The 25,716-nt window shown below is 35.9% G+C and overlaps 2 protein-coding genes across 2 annotated transcripts; both read left to right on the top strand.

The window, feature by feature from the left end:
• Positions 1–1,823: 1,823 nt before the first annotated feature.
• LOC130797357 (uncharacterized) lies at positions 1,824–5,185 on the top strand. Its single transcript, XM_057659952.1, has 4 exons — positions 1,824–1,983; positions 2,078–2,111; positions 4,221–4,464; positions 4,543–5,185. Exons 2-4 carry the CDS (start codon positions 2,100–2,102, stop codon positions 4,776–4,778), a joined length of 492 nt encoding a protein of 163 aa, XP_057515935.1. The 5' UTR covers positions 1,824–1,983; positions 2,078–2,099; the 3' UTR covers positions 4,779–5,185.
• An 18,185-nt stretch (positions 5,186–23,370) lies between these two features.
• Positions 23,371–24,546, top strand: LOC130828573 (uncharacterized mitochondrial protein AtMg00810-like). The gene is made up of 2 exons (XM_057694538.1): positions 23,371–23,986; positions 24,077–24,546. Exons 1-2 carry the CDS (start codon positions 23,371–23,373, stop codon positions 24,544–24,546), a joined length of 1,086 nt encoding a protein of 361 aa, XP_057550521.1.
• The last annotated feature ends 1,170 nt before the right edge of the window (positions 24,547–25,716 follow it).

Below are 25,716 nucleotides of genomic sequence, written 5' to 3'. Positions count from 1 at the left end.
AGAATGCAACCGACCTTTATTATGAATTCTATTAGAGATAATTTTCCTGGTTTTTATGCTAGTATGAATCAGATATATAATATTAGGCAATCAATAAGGAGAGAAGAGATGGAGGGTAGGACTCCCCTTCAACACTGTCTTCATATGGCCACAGAACTTAATTATGTGGTCTGGACAGACTTGGATAACGAAGGGCAATTGAGCAGACTATTAATTGCAAATCCTACCTCTATCCAAATGATACGTACGTGGCCGTATGTTGTGCTGATAGATACAACGTACAAAACGAACAAACAAAAGTGGCCACTATGTGAAGTGATCGGAATGACGCCAACCAATCACAACTTCTTTGTTGCGTTTTGTTTGATGCGAGATGAGGCGGCTGTGTCGTATTTGTGGGTGCTGCAGGGATTGAGAGATATTTTCAGCACTGCTCAGACTCCTAGCGTCATTGTAACCGATCGAGACGAAGGTTTATCTGCAGCTATTCGTGACGTCTTCCCAGGTAAAAAGGCTTTGTTTATTCATTATTGTGGTTATATCTAATGATAATGTCTTAATTACGTTCAATGTTTTGTTTAATGTAGATTTGTGGCATTTGTTAATGCATCTGGCATATTGGCAACGACGTTGAGAACATGGTGGACAAGTTGTGCGGCGGCAAGAAAAATCAACAAGGGCAGATATTCAGGAAAAGTAGATGGAACCCCTTGGTTGAAAGTTCTACAATCGGGGAATATGAACAGAGATGGCAAGCGATCGTCAGTACGTGGTCGGTTAGGAACAAAAAGGTCGTTCGGTATTTGACTGGAACATGGATTCCACTTAGAGAGAAATTTGTGCGTGCGTGGACGAATGATTGTTTCCACTTGGGTAACCAGACTACCAGCAGAGTTGAAAGCCAACACTCGTCTTTTAAGTATTACCTTGGTAGCGGTAATAGCTCATTCGATACCCTTTTCAAAAGGGCACACGCACAGATTACAAATCAGCAAACCAGAATCCGACAAGCGCTACAGGAATCCATGACTTCTGTACCAAGGTCGATGCGACAGCATTTCTTTAGACCTCTATATCGCCACGTATCTCTCTATGCCTTGGAGCAGCTCCAGCTTGAGTATAACCGCATGTTAGAACTGGGTGATTTTGTATTTAACAAATGCGGTTGTGTACTTCAACAAACCCATGGATTGCCGTGTGCATGTTATTTACATATGTCCATCGGATCACATGGTGCTTTGTATTTGGATGACATTCATGAATTCTGGAGTACTTTGAGGTACACAGAGGTAGGAGACGAACCCGATGAAGGAGTACGATACGCGAACGCCAATGACAAAGAGTACTTTTGAAATAGACTACATTTAATAAAGCTTAATTATAAGTGCTTAAGCTGATTGGGGTTATTAAGTAAGTTAATCCGAGTAATAATATTATTATTTTGATAATATTGACTCAAGTATTCATTTGTTAACATTTTCAAGAAAAAGTTATATTTTATTTAATGTATAAAATTCGTACAAAGAATATTTCGATAAGAGTGTATTTTGATTTTATTTTATTAATTAATTATATCTATCTTTATAAAAATAAATTTAAATAAAGTATTGAAAAATAAATTTCTAAATGCAATCCTTATTCATACTACCAATTACGAAATATTACTTATTTCATAAATCGTCTATTATAACCTTACAGCATGTCTTATATAAGATTGTCTTACGACGAGACGACATTAATAAAATTTAATGGGTCAAAGCTGAAAATAAAACTCATTCTTATCCCATCTAACCGACATACTCCTTCCCTCAATCACAAATAAAATCACGCCTCACACATCTTCCTCCTTCCCTCACTCACGGCTGCTACCTTACTCCTTCCTCCCTCACTCACGGCTGACCCACGAACACCACCATCAACCGGCAGCCCGGCCACGAGCTCCACCACCAACAGCAACCACTTCTCCTCCTTCCTTTATTGTTGGTAACCACTTTTCCTTCTTTTGGTTGTTTTGTTTTCAAATTTAAATGTTAAGGTTTTGTAAATTGATTTGGGGATTTTGTGACTCAAATTGAAGTTCAAGATGGCAAGGTCCTTCAATGGTGATTGAGGTAATCCACAAACTATTCCTTTTAAGTATTAATTGAATGTTTTAAAGTAGTTTGGTATGTGGATTCAATTTGGGTCGTGGATTCAATTTGGGTATCAACTTGAATTTAATTAGAGTATATGAGTTTAATTAGTAATTGGGTTCTTGCTAGTGTTGATTAGTATTGGTTATTTGGGTTATTTGGTTTCTAGTATGAAATTTAATATTTGGATATTGAGATTTCAGCTCAAAAACTGAGCATTCTGTTTTGGCCAATTTCGGTCAGTTGTGATTGTTTCTAGGTTCTGGTGTCTTCTTAGAATTTGTAGAGCTTTGAGTCGCGGTCGTGTGGGCACTTGAATCGCCTCTATACGAGTTCGTATGAGGGAGTTATGTTCAAAACAGTGGCATACCCGCAGGCTGTCATGAAAATCAATACTGAACCTTCTGTTTTGGCTATTTTGGGATAGTTTTGATTGTTTTTGGGTTCTGGTGTCTTCATGATATTTGTAGAGCTTTGAGTCGCGATCACGTAGGCACTTGAATCGCCCCAAGATGAGTTCGTATGAGAGAGTTATGATCAAATTACTATCAAGTGTCCTGTTATGGTACTAAAATGGAATTTATTATGTGGGATTAGGAAGTATAAAATAAATTGGAGGTTTAAGATTATATATTGAGTAATTGAGATTAACTTAGGTTTATTGTTTTCCCTTTATGGATTGGTATTGTTGGGTTATGGATCTTAATTGAATAATATGAGTGTTTGGTTCAAGTATAAATTTGGGAACATATGAGTTGATTGGTATTTTAATTATTGATTGTTATTCATGGTGTAGGAAGGTAATCCACAAGCAAACTACCATCCTATCTTTTAAATTTAATTCAAGTATTTCAAAGTTCAAGTTATGGTTTATAAGGTGTGATATTACTACTATTGATATTTGAGCAAAATCATATAATTTTTGGTGTTCGAAACTTTGGACTTTAACTTCGTTTTGACCTTACTTCTAGTTCTTGGTCAAGATTATGTTTTGTATGTTCACAACCTTATAAATGTGAGCTTTTAAATATATTGTACTATGAAAATGAGTTATGGTTATTGATTTCAAAAGAAAATCAAGTAATTTATTGATTCGTTTTATATTGAAATGTTCGACATTGAAAAATGTCCGTTTTTGGGAATTGGCAACGGATATTTATATCCGGATTATTGTGAAATCCTATAGCTTGATAATAGGTAATGGTTATTCGGATCGGTCTCGAGCCCCCGATCCCGTTTCGTTCTTGCAAGAACCGTATTTCGATGATGACGATCACCCGTGTTCTCAGGATTTAGATCAAGCCTACTTCCTGACGGTCCATATATTCCCACGTTTTAAAGTGCTGTTAAATTATTGATTTAATATGAGTTTTGAATAAATACGTTTGGTATATAAAGTTTTGTTTGTTTCGCAAATGATATCATATTTTTCATTTGTCGTATTGTTTCGCTATTGACTTATAAAGTAATAGCCGCATTTTGATTTTTGCTATTAACTTGTACAGTTATAGCCGTATTTTAATTCGTTATGAACTAAAGGTTCATAACCGTATTTATGTCAATCAAACGGTCTTTTAAAAGAGTTTGGACTTGTTTATAAATGTAATAGTTTGTTGGATTACTCAACAATGCAATTGTTGACCGTTTTTTTTATAGGGTCTATCTCTTACAGGAGGTAGATCCACTTTCAGGTTGCCATCTTTAGTGCAGATGGATGTGCTGCTCATTTATGTGTCATGTGTTGCGATAGCGAGGACATCGTTTTCGAAAGGTTAACTTATAATGATATTTTGACAAATCATGTCTTTGTATAAAAAAAATAGATATTTTATAATGTATTAATTTAGTTTATAACTGGGTTGTAAGTAATTGTATTACAGTTATATAAAGTTTTAAAATACTCTGATATTGGTTGCTGTGGTTGTCGAACCACAGTTCGGATTCAGCCCAGACTTCTATAAGTCTTCCGCTGTGCTTTGTAGACAATAATAATTTATTATTTACGCTGGTTTGGGCTGTTTCAACTTTCAATCTCTGGTCGATGAAGTCCTTAAATCTGATCCCGCTGTTGTACGCCGAATGTCTCAGGTACTTGAATATGAACTACACCCAGATGGTGCGGAAATACCTGAGCCTTACACAAGTCCACCGAGAAAGGGAAGACCAAGCACAAGTAAAACCATGAGAAGGAGAAAAAGTTCATTTGAATATAGCAGATCATCTTCTCGTGGTCGAGGGTCTAGATCTTCTTCCCGCGGGAGATTTAGTGGCAGATCTAGTGGTCGAGAGACGCAATCTTCAGTAGGAATTAAGTTCAGTTTCAACTTATCCGGTACTTGACTTAATTTTTCGTTTTTTGCATTAATTTGTCACAGTTTACGCATATTAACCTTATTTACATTTATTGTAGATGATCCAGGAGGTCGTGATTTCTTACAGTTTCCATGGCCTAATAACATCCCATTCATCCTTCCTCCTTACTTGTTCGACTGGATTGATGTGTTAGGTGATGGTAACTGTGGATTTAGAGCAATTGCTGTCACAGAGCTGGGAGGCGAGGAAGCATGGCCTCTTTTAAGACGTGCTATGAGTATGGAAATGCAAATGAACATAGCGCAATACCTAACTTTGTATCTATCCCAGTAGTCACTAGACGAGGCTATATTCAGAATAGGTTCACACATCAATGGACCTGCTCCTTTCATGCACTGGATGGATGCACCGATGGCTTTGTACTCTGCAGCAACATTTCTAAACATTGCCATTGCTTGTTAACGTTCTGCTGACGGTAATTCGCAATACAACTGTTTGGTTCTTCCGTTAAGGAAAGCACCGAGCGTGAATAGTGTAAATAAAGTAATAGATATATGTTGCGTTAATGGAAATCATTTTGTTCAACTTTTAATGAACGACGATTCATCCCCTCTTCCGCCGATCCATCAACGTTGGAAACAAGCAGCTGACAATTTCACCAAACATCTTGACACACATTTCACTACGAGGATTATGCTCTGGAATAATCTACGCGGGCCACGATCATGATCAACTAATAACACCGCTGATGATGCTGTAAATTTAGATACTCCATAGAATTTATACACGACATTCATTGACGAAAATAAATGCAATCATTAATGTAAAATAGTTTAAGTACAGACTATGCAGGGTCATGCCCTTTAAAAATTTTCCATTCTTCAAATAAATCTCTACAATCATTAAGGTATATTTCTAACGCATGTCGTTGACGGGGGTTCAAATCCGCAAGCTGAGCAGGTAGTCTTGCCATTGGAGCGAATCGACTGGGCCATTCATTCAGGAACTGAAAACACAAAAGAATAATGTCCGTTATTAATTCATTAAAAAAAACTGAAAAAAAATTGATAATAAAACTCACGTATTCAGATCTGCTCTGAGAAGGACCAGGACCGGAAGTCAGCCATTTGTCCGGGGCTATGTACGGGTGCGAGCACACTCTAAACCATTCAACGTAAATTAGGTTCAGCCTCTAAAGGAACAGAAGCCCAACGAAGTCCCTGCTCAACAAGGCGGGCACTATAGGGGAACCTACTCCATGCCTCCAAATATACAGTAGAAGAAGGAAAGGTCACGGAGTAGGTACCGTGTACCGGTCGGAGAGCTTTGGCTGGTCTAATAGGAGCGGAAGGAATAGCCTGCATGAACCCAATCTGTCGCAATGTCTGCTCCGGCAAATACACCTCCACAACATCAAAGAACGTGATACCCCCGATGACGGTGGTGCGTGGGTGATCATTCAGCAATGCACCAGCAGTAGAATTGTAGGGAGTCCATTCCACCTGCATACAAGCGAAGTTCATAAAAAAATACTATAAATTAAAAAACACATGCATGACAAAATATAATGTACAATACCTGAGTCTCCGTCAATGAGTCAAGAACCTTGCGACAGTCCCTCAACCTGTCCAGCTCACGACATGGTTTCTTCGGTGTCCACATCTCCGCCCTAGTCATGTTTGGCACATCTTCTCGGCGAGGATGAGAGCGGAAAGCGGGAAAGTACTCATAGATCCATGTCTGGAGCAATGTGAGGCATCCAGCAATGGTCTTGCAACCAGCCCTAGATGCCATTCCGAGCTGCCTGTACAAGAACGCCAAGGTCACCGCACCCCAGGCCACGTCCTGCTGATCGTCGTTCACGGCAAGTATCGGGTGAGGTCGCATGCCAATTCTGGTCTTATCCGCCAGCAAGGTAGAGCCGATGACAGCCATGTAGTACGCTGTCGTCTGGGTATCCATGGCCTGCGACCTATGACACAGTCGCATCAGTTCAGCAACGCTTATGCATCCGCTGGTGAATGCACCTTTACGCCGAAGCTCAGACAGAGGCTCCCCGAACAGATTGGTGATACCAACCTCCCACTCCGCCTCCGAAGGCTCAGCCGGCAGAGGACCTTCAATAGAAATGCCCAATATGCGTTGCACGTCGTGCAACATAATCATCATCTCTCCCCAGGGCATTTGGAAAGTGTTCGTATCCGGCTGCTACCTCTCGACGAACGCCGATATCAAAGCACAGTCGATGTGCTGGTGCATAATGACCGGTAGTCGGCCGAGGGAAGTGGCAGATAGAACATCGTTTAGCGCATCGGACATATCCCTCAGTCCGATGATGGACTCCACCGGTCTCTTCCTAATACGGCAATCCAGAATCGGAGGCGTACGCTCGGAGCCGTCATAAATAAGTTTAGCTATGTGCCCGCCATAGCTAGGGATCAGTCGCGTATCTGTCGGCCCCTCGGGCTGGGGTGATGTCACTAACCAGTCCGTGTTAGTGGACTGTGAGGGCCTGCTCTCCCGTGGCGGCTCATTATCGACAAAACTACGTCTTGTGCGCTCAGATGCGGCAGAAGAACTCGGGCCGCCACGGGCAAATCTGCCGTCGGAGCCGCGAACAACAGTCCAGTCCATTGGGCGAGACTCAGGAGCTTGGAACTGAACATCATCAGCATCATTATCATCATCACTTTAAACCCCCCAACTACTCTGGAGGCTATCAGCCTCGTCATCAAAATGAGTACGTACTTGGTTCAGCGTACTCGACCTTTGGGCCTCGCTGTGTCTGGCAGCCTCTTCATGCCTAGCCCTCCTAGCAGAACCCGTTACCCCCCTATCATGCGGGTCCCCTCTAAGTAAGGTAGGCCTAGAACTATTACCTCTCAACAATTGTCTAAAAAAACCCTTTCCTTTTCCTTGATTACCAGCCATTTTCTACAATTTTTTACAGTTTCATTCAATATTAAAAATAATAATATTTCTAAAAAAATAATAATCAAAAATTAAAAATGGAAAAAAAACAAAAAAAAACCAAATAATAAATTAATAATTCAAACATAAATAATAATTTAACAACAAAAAAAATTTAACAATCAGCATAAAAAAATTAATAATAATAATCACCATTTTTTTTAAAATTTCAATAAATTAAATTATTATTAACTATCACAATAACAATAATAACATACTTCAAAATTTAAAATAATTATTTCTAAATATACGGAATAAAAAAAAAATTTAAGATGAGTCGCCCAGATCTGGGCGACTCATCTTAAAATTTTTTTTTTCAATATCATAAATTAAAAACAATATATAAAACTTACTAAAAAAAAAATAAATACACATTACGACATACAAATTTACACTAATAATTTATAAAACAAAACATAAACATATATTTAATAATAATAAAAATAACAATCACAATAATAATAATAACATTAACAACAATTATAACATACTTAAAAATGTATAATAATTATTCCAAAACATACGGAAAAAATTAAAAAAAAAAATTAGTAATAGCCCAGATCTGGGCGACTCATAGTTTTTTTTTTTTTAAAAATTTTTTGCAACCAATTAAATTAAAAATAACTTACCTCGATTAATAATTTGCGGATTGAACTTAAATTTTGCTTCGAAATTTAGCTTTTGTAAGTTGGTTTTTAGTTGTGGTGAGAATAATTTTAGTAGGAGTGTGGTATATGTAGAAACTTTTAGAGGCTCAATAGCAAAATTGTTATTTTTTCAAAATCCAAGGGCAAAATGGTAATTTACTTAGAAAGGGTGGCGATAAAATGAAAAGGGTGGCGAAATATAAGAATTGGGTATTTTTTTTTTGTAGGATTCAGGTATTATTTATTTAGTGATGATGATTTGATTTGAAGATTATTTTTTGCTGATGATGATTTGATTTGGAGATTATTTTTAGGGTAGTGTGGAATTGATGGAATGTATGCTGTGGTCATTGTTCATCCCTAGACAACTGATAGTGCTTTATTTTCTTTTTACTATAGTTATTATTAGCTACATATTACTAACTTTTACTTCTATTATTATATATGTAAATATTATTATTTGTATTATTATTAGTATAATTAATTATTATTATTATTATTATTATTATTATTAATATTAATATTCTTATTACTACTAAATTGTTGATATTATTATTGTAAGTATTAGCTTTATTATTATTAGCAGTAGTATTTGAAACAAGGAAAACTAAGAAAAATTAAAGCAAAAAAAATACAGCAACTAATATATGAATTGAATTGGTTTAATTGAAATGCTTAGCTTGCAAATAGGTTTTCTAATTGCTAGTTCACATGCTATTGAATTGGATTAATTTGTCTAATTTGAGTACGGTAGTAACTTGAATAATTTATAATACTTGCTTTAGTTTATAAGTTGTTTAAGAAAGATTATCATTTTGGTTAATTGTAATCTTGTTTTAGTTTACAATTCCATAAGTGTGTACACTTGTTATGATGTATACTTGATGCTTTCATTTATTCATTTATAAATCAAGCTTAAGGATGTTTTTCCTTCAAAAGATTAGTTGATTGTGTCGATTTGTGAAGATTGAAAATTAATGTGTGAAGTTGGAATGCTAAAAGTACTCAAGAATTGCTTTTATTTGTTTACAACCACATAATCTTTTATTAGTTGTTTTTAGTCAATTTAAACAAGTTTTCTCATCACTTACATTTAACCCCCCTACATTAGTATTCATATCTAAGAAGATAAACCTAAATCATGTGAAGGTCCTATTTTTCCCTATGGATCGAACCTCTACTTACTATTATATTACTTAGTTGTATTATATTTAGGAGTAGTTGTAAATTACTATGGCAAGCATAAACGACTGTAAAAATAGATCTGTCAACAACCAACAAAGTGTATGGTCATTATGCGATTTGAAATATTATATTATTGTAATTATGATCATCACTTGGTCAAGGAACAAATCAAAGCTAAAAAACAGTTTCCATGTTAAAGGTCAGTTTGATCCACCTTTTAAAGGGTTATTAGATTCGTAGAATATTTCCAAACCAACTTCAAATGACTAAAAAATTCAGTCCTAAAGTTGAAGTTCGATTTGATGCACTATCTAAAGGATTAGATAACCCATAGAACGTTTCCAAACTGGCTGCAACTAAGTGGTTTCGGTCTAAAAAAATTAGTCCAAATATTACCTAATTCAATGTATTGGCTGGATCCGGGTATGATCTGACAGTGTTCAAACTATCTACATCAGATCCCCGGAAAACTACCTACATTGACTATATTGGCTGGATCTAGGTACGATCTAACAGTGGTTCAAACTATCTACATCGGATCCCCGAAAAACTACATACATTGACTGTATTAGCTGGATCTGAGTATGATCTGATAGTGGTTCAAACCATCCACCCGTGAAAGAACAATCTCAGGTGACTCGATATATGGAGGAAAATCATCACCATCGCCTTCGAATGAAATGCTACATAAAAGGATGCAAATCTTTGACTAGTATTGCCAAGTGAAGAATACATTGATGATCATACGGTTATTCTTGCTTTTATTCATCAACGTATATCGGGTGTTTTTGAAAGTGATCAAGTATTATATTAACACATATTAAAAGAATCATATATAATTTCTGCCGGGGATTCACTACTTAACCATTATTATTCTTAATATATTGGATTTTACTTATATGTGGTTTTCATGATGAATGTATAAAGTCATTTGAGCTTTCACCTGATTTGAAAGTCATATTATTATTATTAAAGCCCCAAAACGAGTGATTTGGGGCGTTATTTTTCAAAGTATTTATGCGAGTATCACCTAGCTTGATAACTCTGTCACTTATTGAGTGGACCTATGTCCGATCAGTATGTTCATCAATGTTTTCGAAGGATTCTCCAAGTATGATTTCTTATCTAAGTCCTGGGTGATTGACGGTTGGGCAAAGCGGACCTAAGTCCAATTAGATCATATTCATCAATTACTTTCAAAGGATTTACCTAGTATGATTTCTTATTTAAGTCCCGAGTGATTGATGGCTGGGCAATGCGAACCTACATCCGATCCAAATATACATTAAATGCGAACTCATGTCCGATTCGAAAATTCATCAATGCTTTAGAAGGATTCCCCTAATATGATTCCTTATCTAAAATTCTAGGTGATTAATTGTTGGGCCATATCATCATATCAGGCTCAAATGTAGAATCATAATATCAGGCTTTAAGACCGAATCATCAAAAGTGGCCCAAAAGCCAAATATTTATAATTCATGGGGCTTCTATCAAACATGGGCCCACCGAGGCAAGAGTTTGAAGATGATTTTATTTGGACCTAATTGTATGGTTTCTTCCGAACATTTAATTGGTTCGCATCACAGGTATGTTGGTTTTCCGCATAAAGATTGATACCTTTGCTACATTAAATTCCCTCATCTATCACTCTTCATTCGTGGGGCTAATGTTATGGGGTCAAATAATTAAGCCCATAAAACATTTAATCAAACCTTAAACCACCCACCTTACTTCACTAATTCTCTAAAAATAACCACCTACTACTCACCATAACCTACCACTACCACCCATCATGCCCATGATGTCTATTAATTCACTAAGCAACCTACATTCTACCATCATAAATACATCATTTGCACCTTAAACTTTTATATTCCTACCATTACTCCACAAAAATACATCGCCCTCCCACTTTCAATGTATACTTAACCATATATCTTTCAATTGATCTGAACTCATCCTACAATTCGTTAATCTTGTATTCATTCAATGTCATACATTCATTGATTTCTGTTTTCCGATTTGACTTAAGTGCTGAAGGGGTTTCCCGGGAAATCAACCCCGGACAAGGCTAGCGTTGTATTGCTGGATTTGAGGTCTCATCAACGAAAGGATCATAAACACTTTCAGCATACTGACAGTCATCCTCAATTACACCTTATATCCAGGTATTTTAAATGTCTTTTGCACTTCTTGGTTCCATAACCGAAACACTAATTATAATAAGAATAAACTTTACTCATACTAACTAACATAGATAATGTTAACCTATTATATTTATAGTCAGTTTATATTAAAATAACTAATATTGAAAAAACGTAACAAACTTTATACTCCTATAAAAAAAGTCTCCCACGAAGAAAATAAATGAACAAAATATATTGGTAAGTTGAAAATAAAAGGCCCGCATGAAAATAAAATTATTAACTTTAACTCTCAATTACTTTTTTTTTTTCTATAATTTAGATCTCATTTACTAATCGTGATCATAGATTGGGACAAAACATTTAATATCCTAGAACACCATTTTATGGTCTTTTATGTAGCAAATGATTTAAAGGTGAAAGTCAAGAGTTTTGAATATATGAGTGAAAATGAGAAATAAAGGGTTTATATTTGATGACCTTTTTCTTTTTGTGTCAATCATTAATAAGGATATATATTCAACATTTAAATTGGTTTTTTTCTCCGTCATTTATTAATAACGGAATATGGTTCATTCCTTTATTGAATGGCAAAATGTTAAAAAACTACCTAACATAAATCCCATTTTGCAAATAACTACCTTAAATAAAAAGTTTTGCAAAAAACTACCTTACATAATACAATTTTTTGCAAAAGACTACCTTGTAACGGATTTTGGCGTTTGACCGGTAGATTTAACCATTGACCATCACGTGCCAGGCACGTGGTTCCTTTATTAACCTAAATCTTCTTCATTTCAATTCACAACTTTCGAAATCGTTTTCATTCCTTCTTCTTTGCAGCGATAAACCCTAAATCTTCTTCATTTCAATTCACAGCTTTCTTCATTCACCTTGCATTCGAATCCCTAATTCATTCAAAGATCATCGTTTTCTTCCAATTAATCAGTTATGTCTTCTTGTTCTTCAAGTGAAAATTCTTCAATTGAAAAATGTGGGTGTGGAGTTCCCTTTGCAAGGAGGGTTTCATGGACCAAGGAAAATCCTAGAAGAAGGTTTAATACTTGCGTTTTTTATGATCCTGATACAAAATCGAGGGGTTGCAAAAAGTTTAAATGGGTTGATGAACATGAAATAGTTGTTTGGCAAAGAAAACTCACTAACAAACTTGTAGAGGAAAAGCGACAATTGGCAACCGAAATCAAGATTTTGACATCAAGGATTTCTTGGTTGGAACATGAAAAGGAACAAGCATTTTCAGAAATTAAAATGAATAAGAAGAAATGGATGAATGAGAGGGAGCATGGAAATCAGATTAAAAGCTTTGTATTAGGGTTTTTGTTTTGTTTTCTGTTGGTGTTTGTTGTAAAAATCAAGGGTACTAATTGAAGTTTAGGACCTAGTTAAGCGTAATTGTAACATTGATTTGGATATTGTAACTTGATGTTGATGAATGAATGAATTGATATTGTAAAAATCAGATCTTGTGCTTGCTGTGTATGATGTGTTTGGTGTGTATGATGTTGTGTATGATGTGGTGCTGTGTAAGTTTAGGACCTATGTTTGCTGTGTTTGGTGCTGCGTTTGGTATTGTCTTTGCAGGTGTTTGCTGCATACTCAGTTACTGATTTGATTCAATTACTGATCAGTTCAATTCTTTTGCTCCACATGATCAGTTCAATTACTGATTCAAACACATTGCTGCATATACTCAACTTCAGTTTGTGATTTGATTCAAACACATAGTGCAATTAATTCAATTACTGATTTTCTGCATACTCATCTTCAAATTCTGAACTGATTCAAAGCACAACAAGTACTGATCAGTTTAATTTTTTGCTCCACATGATCACTTCAGTTACTGATTAGTTGCATACTCAACTTCAAATTCTGAGTTCTGAGTAAATAAACTTAGTACATTTGCTGCATACTGAACTTAAGTAAATAAACAGGGTACAGCAACATTACATTCTGAGTTCAACATAGTACATTTGCTGCATAGTACATTTGGTATTGTCTTTGCAGGTGTTTGCTGTGCTGTGCTATGTTTCCATTCAATTAGTGATTAGTCAAGTCTCACTTTTGCTCCACATGATCAGTTCAATTACTGATTCAAACACATTGCTTCACAACACAATTGCTGATTTTAGTTCAATTACTGATTCAATTAATGATTTGATTACATCTAGTTCAAGATAGTACATTCTGAGTTCATTTGCTACACTAGTACATTCTGAATGAATCAACTTAAGTATTCAAACACATAGTACAGCAACATTACATTCTTAGTTCAACATTCATTTGCTAAAATACAATTAACTAAATTCAACATTACAGGGTACAGCAACTTAATTCAACATAGTACAAGTCTATATTTGACTATTTTGATCCATTAGACATGAAGTAGATGCAGCATTTTGCGTTTGTTGTTGACCACTGGAGCTAGGCACATCATTCGTTGTAGATTGTTGAGTAGAAGAAGATCCCATTTTAGGCCTTCCACCTTTTGACTGGGTCTTTGTTGGTGGTGGTTTAGGTGGATTCTTGCAGCCCTTTTTGTAGTGACCTAGGTCACCGCAATTACCACATCTCCGTTGCTTGAATTCTTTAACAGCACATACAGCCTTCTTACCTCCTTTACCTTCACCAACTTCCTTCTTTCTCTTCCTCTTGTTAGGCCTTCCAGGCATCTTTCGATATGGTGGAGGAAGTGGTTTGGCTAAAGTGGTTGTTGGCCACATTTTGTGTCCTGGCATACCATAAAACTTTGGACTATACGTTTTTCAATACGTTTCTATGAGATACGCCTCGTGGACAAAGTCGTTGGCATCTAATTTTCTAAGAAAAATATAAGCAACGGCATGCTTGCAAGGAATCCCTATAAGGTCCCAACTTCCACAATGGCAAGTTCTATTGGCCAAGTTTACAACGTAAGAGTCGTCAATATCATCCACCTCAAACTCATATACATCCACTGGGATTACCCTTAAACCATATATTTCTTTTGCATTTTTTTCAATCATTTTGGTGATAGCTGGCATCAACACACCTTCAAAGTTACTCAGCCCTTCCCTTTTGGCTGCGCTTCGTTGCATTACATATCTCCTAATCCACTTCATTAGAGAAATTATAAGCTTCCCCCTTGCTTCTACTAACACATTGTTGAATGCCTCACAATTATTGTTCAACAACATCCCAGACTTACTCCTACTACAAAAAGCATGCCTAGACCAGTGTTTTGCAGGAATAGCAGCTAGATATTCATATACGTCAACAGAAATATTCTTTATTACATTCATTTCTCTATCAAAATGATTCTGTAAACGTAAATTGTTACTAATTAGTTTGACATTATCTCAGATATTAATTACATTCATTTCTCTATCAAAATGATTCTATAAACATAAATGATTCCATACCTTGTTGTAGGCTCTGGCTGCTCTCCAAAAGTGTTGTTTGAACAACTCTCCAGGGAACTTGATCTTGAAGTTCGCCCATATATGCCTACTGCAGAACCTTATTTCACATTCAGGAACCACTGAGTTCAAAGCTTCAACCAAACCCTATATCATTTTCAGCTTGAAGGTGAAAGCTTATGTGTTAACAAGTAATTACCTTTTGCCTATCGCTCATGAAGGTGAAAGCTTCACCTTCTGCTTGAACCCAACTACTCGATGCAGTTACCGATCTAAGGTCTTCTACCAGAAGATTTAGAAACCAAGTCCAAGTTTCTACATTTTCTGTTTCAACCACAGCCCATGCAATGGGAAAGATATTATTGTTCCCATCTTTACCTACAGCAGTCAACAAATCCCCAGGGAATTTTCCCTTCAGATGTGCCCCATCAACACCTATAATAGGCCTACAGCCAGCAACAAACCCCTCCTTACACGCTGTCAAGCATAAATACATCCTTTGGAACAAAGGTGGGGGTGTGTCTATTCCAATGCATTTAACGATTGCAGTGCTTCCTGGATTAAACCTCCTTATTGCTTCCGCATAATCCCACACCCTGCTATACTCTTCACTAGCATCACCATATATCATTTTCATTGCAATTCTTTTAGCCATGTAACACTTAGAATACTTCACTTCACAACCTAACTCTCTATTAACCCGTTTCTTAAATGCCTTTAATTCCCAAGTTGGATTGTCCCTCCAATCATCTATGTATTTCTCAGCTAAATACAAAGCAGTCACTTTCTTATTTTGGTGTTGGTGACCACATGTGTGGTTTGGAAAATAACTCCTTATTTGAAGTGTCTCCTCATCTTTCAATTTCACGGCATGAACCTTAAAATAACACTTCTTCTCCTTCCCACAAACACAGTTCACAATTCTAGCTTTCGATTTCAGGCAATCGCATCTGTTGTAGCAATACACACTGATCCTATTTGTACCATTATGCAGGTAATAATAACTGTAACCACATTCAATAGCATGGAACCTTAGTGCTTTTCTAAACACATATGTCGAAGGAAACTTAAGGCCTAAAGACAAATTAATCTTACCCTTGAAATCAACCTCAGGGTTGAATGTAGGATAGCTGCATATACCTTCCTCATCATCATTCAATGCACTCAAATCATAATCATCAGACTCGGTTCATCATCATTAAAGTATATTTCTCTGTTGTTTTGTTCATCAACCTCCTTATGTACTATCAACCTAATTTCCTCATCATCTATAAACACATCATCAAGACCATAAACTACATTTTCCGCAAACAAATCAGAATCATCCTCATATTCATCTTCATTAACACATGTATAATCATCATCACTACTATCCTCAACCTCATCAGCATTACCATCTACATTTGCTAAAACCAACTCAGAACTTTCAATCAACACCTCATCTACCCTTACATTACCCACCTCACTTGACAACTCAGACTGCTTCTTTTTCGAATCACTGGCTTTTTTACGGATTGTCAATTTCTTCATCTTAGCTAATTTTTACGGATTGATTTAGCTAATTTTAAGAACCCTAATACAGTATTCAGATACAACAACAATCAATTTACAAATTAAAAGATATGAAAGAACAAATTCAATAAAAAAATCGATGCAAGAGGAAGCAAATCTGAAAAACAAAATAAATTTTAAATTATACCTAAAATACAACAAAGAAGTACAAAACCATAATTAATTAGTAGTACATACCGGATTTGCTTAGAAATTTCGAATGAGAAATGGAAGAAGCTACAACAATGGAAGAATGGCTGCAAAGAAGAACGATTGAAAACGATTTCGAAGGCTGTGAATTGAAATGAAGAAGATTTAGGTTAATAAAGGAACCACGTGCCTGGCACGTGCTGGTCAACGGTTAAATCTACCGGTCAAACGCCAAAATCCGTTACAAGGTAATCTTTTGCAAAAAATTGTATTATGTAAGGTAGTTTTTTGCAAAACTTTTTATTTAAGGTAGTTATTTGCAAAATGGGGTTTATGTTAGGTAGTTTTTTAACATTTTGCCTTATTGAATATATATATATATATATATATATATATATATATATATATATATATATATATATATATATATATATATATATATATATATATATATATATATATATATTAGTAATAATTAATTACCACATAGAATATTTATTTTCCAAAAGAATCAATGCACATAAAACATATACACAAGAGTTTGACATTTATTATTTTATTTTTCTTTATTAAAAATATATGAGACGGTCTCACCAAAAAATGTGCCCCATAAATAGTCCAACTAAAGCAATTATGAGAATATGAGTTTCTTGTTTAGAATAAAAATCTATATTCTCTTCTTATTTGAGTTATTATACCCGTTCGATGGGTTTAGTTTATTCATATATTGAATTTTTAAGTTTCTCCATGTGAGAATTTGGGGTCATGGTTATGATCTTATTTTTATGATTGAGAATTTGGGGTCATGGTTATGATCTTATTTTTATGATTGAACTTTACAGCGTCAAGAAAGATATCAATCTCGCATCTACATAAAATTGTGTGAGATTCAATTCTATATGAACACGACATCAAGTCGAATCTATCTCTCGTTGATATTTACATCAAACAATAAAGTAAAGGAGAATACGCAAAAGTGTCAGATATGATGTACACTAATCGTAGTTTTATCAATTTAGATTGTTATTTGTTCACAATTTCATATATTTACTTGTCGTTTTTTAATGTATTTATTGTTAAACGATTTTATTATTGAATTAATCTTAGTTATTTAAAAAAAAGAATATGAGCTCCTTGTTTTGAGGTTGTCTCACTAAGAGATAGTCTCTCATAAAAATAATTTTTTCTTAAAACTTCAAACATAACGGCATGAAATTGGACGTTTAAGTCTGACAGGGCAAATTCAAGTTCATCCAAGTTCCAAAAAACTTCAGTATTTCATATTAGACGACCAAAATGACGCAAGGAGACCATTTCACACGTCTAATGTTCATATCATTTAGCTTAGATTATTATTTAATTTCATTAGTTTGTATCTCAATTTATAGAAAAGTTATTACCAAATAACCACTAGAGTGAGGTGAATAGAGAACTTGCTTATTTTGAAATTTCTTTTGAAAGACGTATTAAACACTTGAAGCCTATTTGAAAATAATGCTTGTTTGTAAATAAAATTATGTGGATTAATAATGAGTAAAAATAACTAAAACAAAACATAACAAAACAAATTTTTATCTACGTTCAGCTACAAGCCTATAAATAGCCTAGTCCCTGCCTAGAGTTTTCTTAACCTGTAAGTAGAGGTGCTCATTCGGGTGATCGGATCGGTTTTAGACGGGTGTCATTCGGTTCGATTGAATTTTGAAGCGGTTATTAATCAGATGCGTGTTACGGCGGATCACATTCGGGTCGGGTCGGTTAGTCACGGTTCGGTTGGAGATCAGTTATTCGAGCTATCGGGTTTGCATCAATTCGGTGTCGGTTGAAGTTCGAGTCGAGTGTCAATCGGTGTCGGGTTGTTATCGGTTAACAATTGGTTCAATTTTATCGGGTACAGATCGGATTCGGGTATTTTTTTCAAGTAGAATTCAGCTAGAAGTTACTAATTAATATCGATCGAGTCAATGTCACATTAAGTTGCTAGTCATTTTTTAATTCATGACAATATTCTCTTTACTTAAGGGAAATAGTTAAAATGCAAATCAATTAGTAATTATTACTTTGTTACTTTTACTTGTTTGACTGTAAATTAAATTAAAGTTCTATCATTTTTCATTCAATTTGATTAAAAATAGTTTATTAGACATTAATCATTGATTATTTACTCTAAATATATAAAACCATGTATTTTTAAAATTTAATCTATGAAATACCTATCGCTTTATTAGATTAACTAATAAGATGATTGAATATGAGTTGATCATACTTCTATGTTAGAAATTGGTTCAGGTTTATTTATAGTAGTTCGACTAAAAATTGGTTCGGGTTAAGTTGGTTATAGTCGGGTTGAGTTCGGTTTCGAACATGATACGGGTCGGCTATGACTCGGTTCGGTCACTATTAGGTTCGGGTAATTTCGTTTAACGGTTACATGTCGGTTATAAAAGTCGGTTGCAGTTTGAATTCAGTTTCCCATTTTTGGTTGTCAATCGGTTCAGGTGCAACTTCGGTTCGGGTAATGTCGGTTCAATAAATCTAAAAAAAATGCGCATTTTCGGGTCGGATAACTTTTAGTTTCGGGTCGAATTTCCGGATCGAGTCACATTTGAACAGCTCTACCAATAAGATTCAAACGTCTTTTATTAATTTGGAACCATAGGTTACTAGAAGAACTCACTTTCTTCTACACACTATTTTTCTTCCCTTAAAGAACAATTTAACAATTTCCTAGTTAATGAAAGATAAAATTCTCAACACTCTCAAAGATACAAACAAAACTTTAGAAAATTGTTTTACACGAGGTTTACTAAAATACTATTTACTTAATACAATAATAACTTTTAAACTTAAGCAGTAAGATGTTGGTGAAGAAGAGAGCTTGTAACAATTAATTATATACGCTTTTGTTTTTCAGTAGTTATATTTCACGTCCCTTCTATAAAGGAAAACACTCTTTATATTGGAGATGGAAAACCTCAAAACAATCAGTTGTAGGGCTTTGTCTTTAACTCAACGGATGCTTGTTAAAGCTTGATTCTAAATTTAAACGTAATTACTAAGTTCTAAAATGTAGGGACTTGTTAAACCTCAAATTTAAACCAATTGTCTAAAATATAGGTGATCTAATCAACTTATATTTAAGATATTTTTCTAGATTTTAAATATTATTTAGCCTTTTTTATGAAATAATTAAGATGAACAAAGTAAATATATGTAAATAAAAATAAATATTAGAATATATTAAAATATATTGATTTATATTTTAATTATATTCTAATTATATTGTATATATGTAATTTTAGTAATTACTTTGTACGTTATACTATTCCCATTATTCTGCCAGTTAGTTTTATAGTAATAGGATATATATGGTTAGCATATTATTAGCTGTAAATTGATCTTGATAGACTAGCACTATTCTAGGCTTAAATTATAGCTTTGACTTTCTTGTAATCTTGATATATAAGGCTCCGCCTTCTATTGCTTTCGACACGAAATATACTTTCTTCATGGTATCAGACTTGTTTCGTTCCTAAACATTTTTTTTCATTTTCTTCTTCCCTGCTTTCTTATTGTCTTCTTCTCTGCTTCCATGGCTGAAACACCGAAATTTCATCCGGCTCTTACCATTACTAATGTGAAATCTCTCATTCCTATCACACTAGACAATGAACAATCACTTTATCACTCTTGGGCTACCCTATTTACAAATCTTGTTAGTGTCCATGATCTTTATGATCACCTGGTTCCTCCTACGGAAGAAACTGCAAAGGCTGCATATGAGGCTAACAAATCGGCCGACCTTGCTTTCTAGAACCGTCTTGATGCTGCGGTGTTGCAATGGATATATGGTACGGTATCCAAAGACCTCCTTAATGTTGTTCTCCGTCGTAATGACACGGCCGAAGGAGCATAGAAGAGACTTGAAGCTTTGTTCCAGGATAACAAGGCTTCTCGTGCTACTCATCTTGAAGAAGATTTTGCTAATGCTGATTTTGAGTCTTTCAACTCCATTGATACTTACTATAACCACCTTCAATCTCTCGCAGATCGGCTCTTGGATGTTGATGGTTCCGTCACAAATGGTCGACTTGTCCTTCGACTCACTGGCTCTTTACCAGAAGCTTACAGTGGTACCGTAGATTATATTCAAAATCAAGACCCCTTGCCATCGTTCGAGAATTGTCGATCTCGATTGAAAATGGCCGAGCGCACCATTAAAGCTCGGCTTACTCGTGAGGCAGGAGGTTCTCGGGGTTCCTCGACGATGATTGCTGGTTCTGATTCAACCACTGACCACTCTCTTTCAAACTCGAAGCGCGGCTCCTCTAATAAAATCCGTAATTCAAAGTTCAAAGGGAAGGGTAAGGGTCACGGTGACATTTCTGGTCAACAGGTTGCTGCCACGTCACAGCCACGTCAGCAGGCCCAGCAGCCCCACAGGCAGCCACGTGGCCAGCAACTGCCTGCGTGGCATGCTGCTTGGCAGCAGTTTCCATGGGGTGGCTGGGCTGTACCACCTTGCCCATATCCTGCTTATCCATGGCAACCCAGAACTCCATACCAGGCCCAGCAGCGCCAGCCCAACAGTCAGTCCAATAGCATACTCGGCCCACGACCAGTCCAACAGCCTGTTCAGTTGTACAATGCTATGTCGGGTGCGGGTTCTCCTATCTACACTTCAACCGATATTGAGGCCGCTATGCATGCTCTGTCTGTCTCTCAACCGGATGGAAATTATTACATGGATACCGGTGCTACATCTCACATGACCTCGGAGTCAGGTATACTCTCCCCCTATTTCAATTCTAGCAATAAACATCGTAACATTGTTATTGGAAGTGGTGATTTAATTCCTATAATTGGTCACGGTAGCACTATTGTACCTTCACCTCACCCACCTTTTCGCCTCAATAATGTCTTACATGCTCCTAAAATAATCAAAAACCTAATTTCCGTTAGAAAATTCAGAACTGATAATATGGTCTCTGTTGAATTTGACCCATTTGGTTTCTCTATTAATGACTTACAGACGGGGGTCAAAATAATGAGATGTGACAGCACGGGGGATCTTTATCCACTCTTCTCCCACAAACAAGCCATGTCATCATTCAATCATTCTGCCTTTTCTGCTGTTTCTCCTGGTATTTGGCACCATCGTCTTGGCCACCCCGGCGATGCAGTTCTACATAATCTTCATAGTCAACAGTTTATTAATTATAATAAAGCTTGTACTAGTTTTTGTTCTTCTTGTTCTATTGGGAAACATTCTAAATTGCCCTTTTATGACTCTTTATCTTATACTCATCTTCCTTTTGATATTATCCATAGTGACGTGTGGACTTCTCCGATCGTTAGTTCCTTAGGCCATCGTTATTATGTTCTGTTTTTGGATGGTTATAGTAAATTCTTATGGGCTTTTCCTATTGCAAAGAAATCGCAAGTAAAACATCTATTTCTCACTTTTCATGCTTTTGTTAAAACCCAATTTGAACGGAACATTAAAACTTTTCAATGTGACAATGGTACCGAATATATCAATGGTACTTTTGACCAGTTTTTTAATCAACATGGCATGGTTTTCCGTCTATCTTGTCCTCATACTTCTCCTCAAAATGGTAAGGCCGAGAGACATATCAAATCCATAAATAATATCATACGGATATTACTCCTTCATGCTTCCATGCCACCCACATTTTGGCATCATGCACTCTCTATGGCTATTTATCTTCTAAATATTCTTCCATCTGAAGTGTTAGATTATTTATCTCCCACTCAAATTCTATACCATTGTAATCCAAATTATTCCAATTTGCGTGTTTTTGGATGTTTATGTTTTCCTTTGTTTTCTTCCTCCATTATTCACAAACTTCAAGAGCGTTCCACACCTTGTGTCTATCTTGGTCCCGCTCCTAATCATCGTGGCTCTAAATGTTATAATATGTCAAGTGGAAAAATTGTTATATGTCGTCATGTTCATTTCATTGAAAATGCATTCCCTTTTTCAAAAATAAACAACATAGATGCATCCACCTATGATTTTTTGGATGATAATAGTTCATTAAATCCATTTATTCCACAAACTCCTAACATTGTACAGTCTACTACTCCTCCTTCCTCTATTGCACGGACCAGTTCAACTTCTGGGCCCAACTCCTTTGCTAGCCCAAAATCCCTCAAGGACACAGCTAGTACTATTCACCATGCTATATCCCACGAATTGGGCTTCCCATCTCAGCCCAATTCCGCTGTCACACCTCCAAGTCAAGCTCCCCTCCTGGACTCACCTAATCCCACGCCTACCAGCCCAACACCACAAATGGACTCGCCTTCCTCAACACATCAGATTCATACTCCACAACACCCACCAACCACCGTGCACAGAACCCATCACATGACAACTAGATCAATAAATGGCATTTTTAAACCTAACCCAACATTTCACACCAATTTAACTGTTGACACTACTCCCGAAATCTCCCCTATCCCGAAAAATCCGGTTAGTGCTTTCCGTGATAAAAATTGGAAAACTGCAATATTGGATGAGTTTCATGCTTTAATTGACAATAAGACTTGGGAGTTAGTACCTAAGCCGTCTAATGTGAATGTCATTCGTTCTATGTGGATTTTTCGTCATAAATATAAATCTGATGGTTCGTTTGAGCGTTACAAAGCGCGTCTTGTAGGTAATGGCAACACACAGCAGCAGGGCGTGGATTGTGATGAAACTTTTAGCCCGGTGGTCAAACCTGCAACCATTCGAGCTATTCTTAGCATTGCTTTATCTAAATCATGGTCCATTCATCAAATGGATGTCAAGAATGCCTTTTTGCATGGTCATTTGTAGGAAACAGTCTATATGCATCAACCTCTCGGTTTTCGTGACAAAAATTATCCGGATCATGCTTGCCTGCTAAAGAAGTCTTTGTACGGTCTCAAGCAGGCTCCGCGAGCTTGGTATCAGCGATTTTCTGATTTTGTTGGTTCCATTGGTTTTTGTCACTGTAAGTCAGATCATTCCTTATTCATTTACAGAAATGGCTCTGACATTGCTTATACTTTGTTATATGTTGATGACATTATACTCACGGCGTCGTCTGATCGTCTCCGAAAGAATATTATGGCTCTTTTGAGTTCTGAGTTTGCTATGAAAGATCTTGGTCTTCTCAGTTATTATTTGGGCATTGCGGTTACCCATATTTCCGATGGCCTGTTCTTGTCACAAAAACAATACGCTGCTAGTATCACTGCTCGTGCCGGTATGTCAAACTGTAGCTCTTGTCCTACACCGGTTGATACGAAGTCTAAACTCAGTGGTTCTGCAGCTGCACCTTATGATGATCCAACTAAGTTTCGTAGCCTTGCAGGGGCTCTCCAATATCTGACTTTTACCAGACCAGATATTTCTTATGCAGTTCAGCAGATATGTCTCCATATGCATGCTCTGACAACTGAGCAAATGAGTGCTCTCAAGCGTATAATACGCTATCTATAGGGTACTTTGTCCTACGGTCTGCATTTGTACAAGTCTACAGTTGATCGTATTCTTTCTTATACGGATGCAGATTGGGGTGGATGTCCTGACACCCGTCGTTCTACCTCTGGATACTGTGTATTTCTTGATGACAATTTGAATTCTTGGTCATCTAAACGACAACCCACTCTTTCTCGTACCAGTGTCGAGGCAGAGTACAGGGGTGTTGCCAATGTGGTTTCGGAATCCTGTTGGATTCGAAATTTGTTACTTGAATTACATTATCCGATTGACAAGGCTACTTTAATTTGCTGTGACAATGTGAGCGCCATTTACTTGTCCGGCAACCCCGTTCAACACCAACGAACTAAACACATTGAAATGGATATTCATTTTTTTCGTGAAAAGGTTGCTCGTGGTGAAGTTCGTGTACTTCATGTACCATCCCGATATTATATTGCAGATATATTTACAAAAGGGCTTCCGCGCGTACTGTTTAATGATTTCAAGGACAGTCTCAGCATCCGAAGACCTCCCGCTTCGACTGCGGGGGAGTGTTAGAATATATTAAAATATATTGATTTATATTTTAATTATATTCTAATTATATTGTATATATGTAATTTTAGTAATTACTTTGTACGTTATACTATTCCCATTATTCTGCCAATTAGTTTTATAGTAATAGGATATATATGGTTAGCATATTGTTAGCTGTAAATTGATCTTGATAGACTAGCATTATTCTAGGCTTAAATTATAGCTTTGACTTTCTTGTAATCTTGATATATAAGGCTCCGCCTTCTATTGCTTTCGACACGAAATATACTTCCTTCAATAATGAAGAATAAAGAATCAAATAGACCAAAATTTGCTCTTTGGTGTGTTTGACTTTCATCATCTAAGGAAAAGTCGAGTCTTTAATCTTCCCTATGATAAAAGACAAAATCATATATACAAATTTAGGTTGATCCATTTGTACCAATTTTTTCCTCTTTAAATGTTATTTTCTTAGAGATAATTGCTAAAATGATCATACTAAGCTCTAGGAAATACTCAACTTGTTCCAATGATTATAGCCTTTGGCTACTAACCTTGCTTGTTTCTCACTGCTTCTCCATCTTTATTTAGTGCATTACAAAATACTCATCTTGTTCCAATGATGGTTCGTTCTAATAGTCTTTCAAGGAAATCCCACACTTTGTTGCATTCAAATTCATTTAGTTTACCTTGCATAGATGTTATCTAGTTAGTCTATAGCAAGGCTTTCTTGTAATCTTTTGGTTCTACAAAGGAGACGAAAGCAGCAAATACACATAAATTTTTGAAAGATAATCTAATTTTTATACCTTTAGTTGGATCTGTAAAAATATTGTATTATAGATGGGATAATGTGTGTTTAAATATTTTTGCTTTGATTAAAGAGTGCATCAATAGATGGAAGAGTTTTTGGGCATTCAGCTAGGTTAGGTTGATCATGCAGCTTATTCAAATTGTTGTCAACGGATCTTGATTCAGGTTTTGGTTTATTGTTTTTTTGGTTTAGATTTTGGATTAGTTCTTGAAAATTGACAAGTTGAGACTTCTTTGAATTGTCATTCTCATTTCCACTTTCATCATCAAAGCTTTCATATTAATGCTTGTTTAAATTTAAAATTTTAACGTTTCAAGTTCAGACAATCCAGGTATTCATATATGAATATGAACTTCGGATGGTACACCATACCATTA

Source organism: Amaranthus tricolor, chromosome 12 (genome assembly GCF_026212465.1).
Source record: "Amaranthus tricolor cultivar Red isolate AtriRed21 chromosome 12, ASM2621246v1, whole genome shotgun sequence".
In the NCBI taxonomy this organism is placed as follows: Eukaryota; Viridiplantae; Streptophyta; class Magnoliopsida; order Caryophyllales; family Amaranthaceae; genus Amaranthus; species Amaranthus tricolor.
Note: the sequence above shows the minus strand (reverse complement) of the source record. Positions and strands in the feature narration are given on the sequence as shown.

Coding starts and splice junctions, on each gene's coding strand:
- LOC130797357 (XM_057659952.1), top strand. Junction 4,465..4,542: donor GTTCAGTTTCAACTTATCCG/GTACTTGACTTA, acceptor CATTTATTGTAG/ATGATCCAGGAGGTCGTGAT.
- LOC130828573 (XM_057694538.1), top strand. CDS start 23,371: ATGCATCAACCTCTCGGTTTTCGTGACAAAAATTATCCGGATCATGCT. Junction 23,987..24,076: donor GCAAATGAGTGCTCTCAAGC/GTATAATACGCT, acceptor ATACGGATGCAG/ATTGGGGTGGATGTCCTGAC.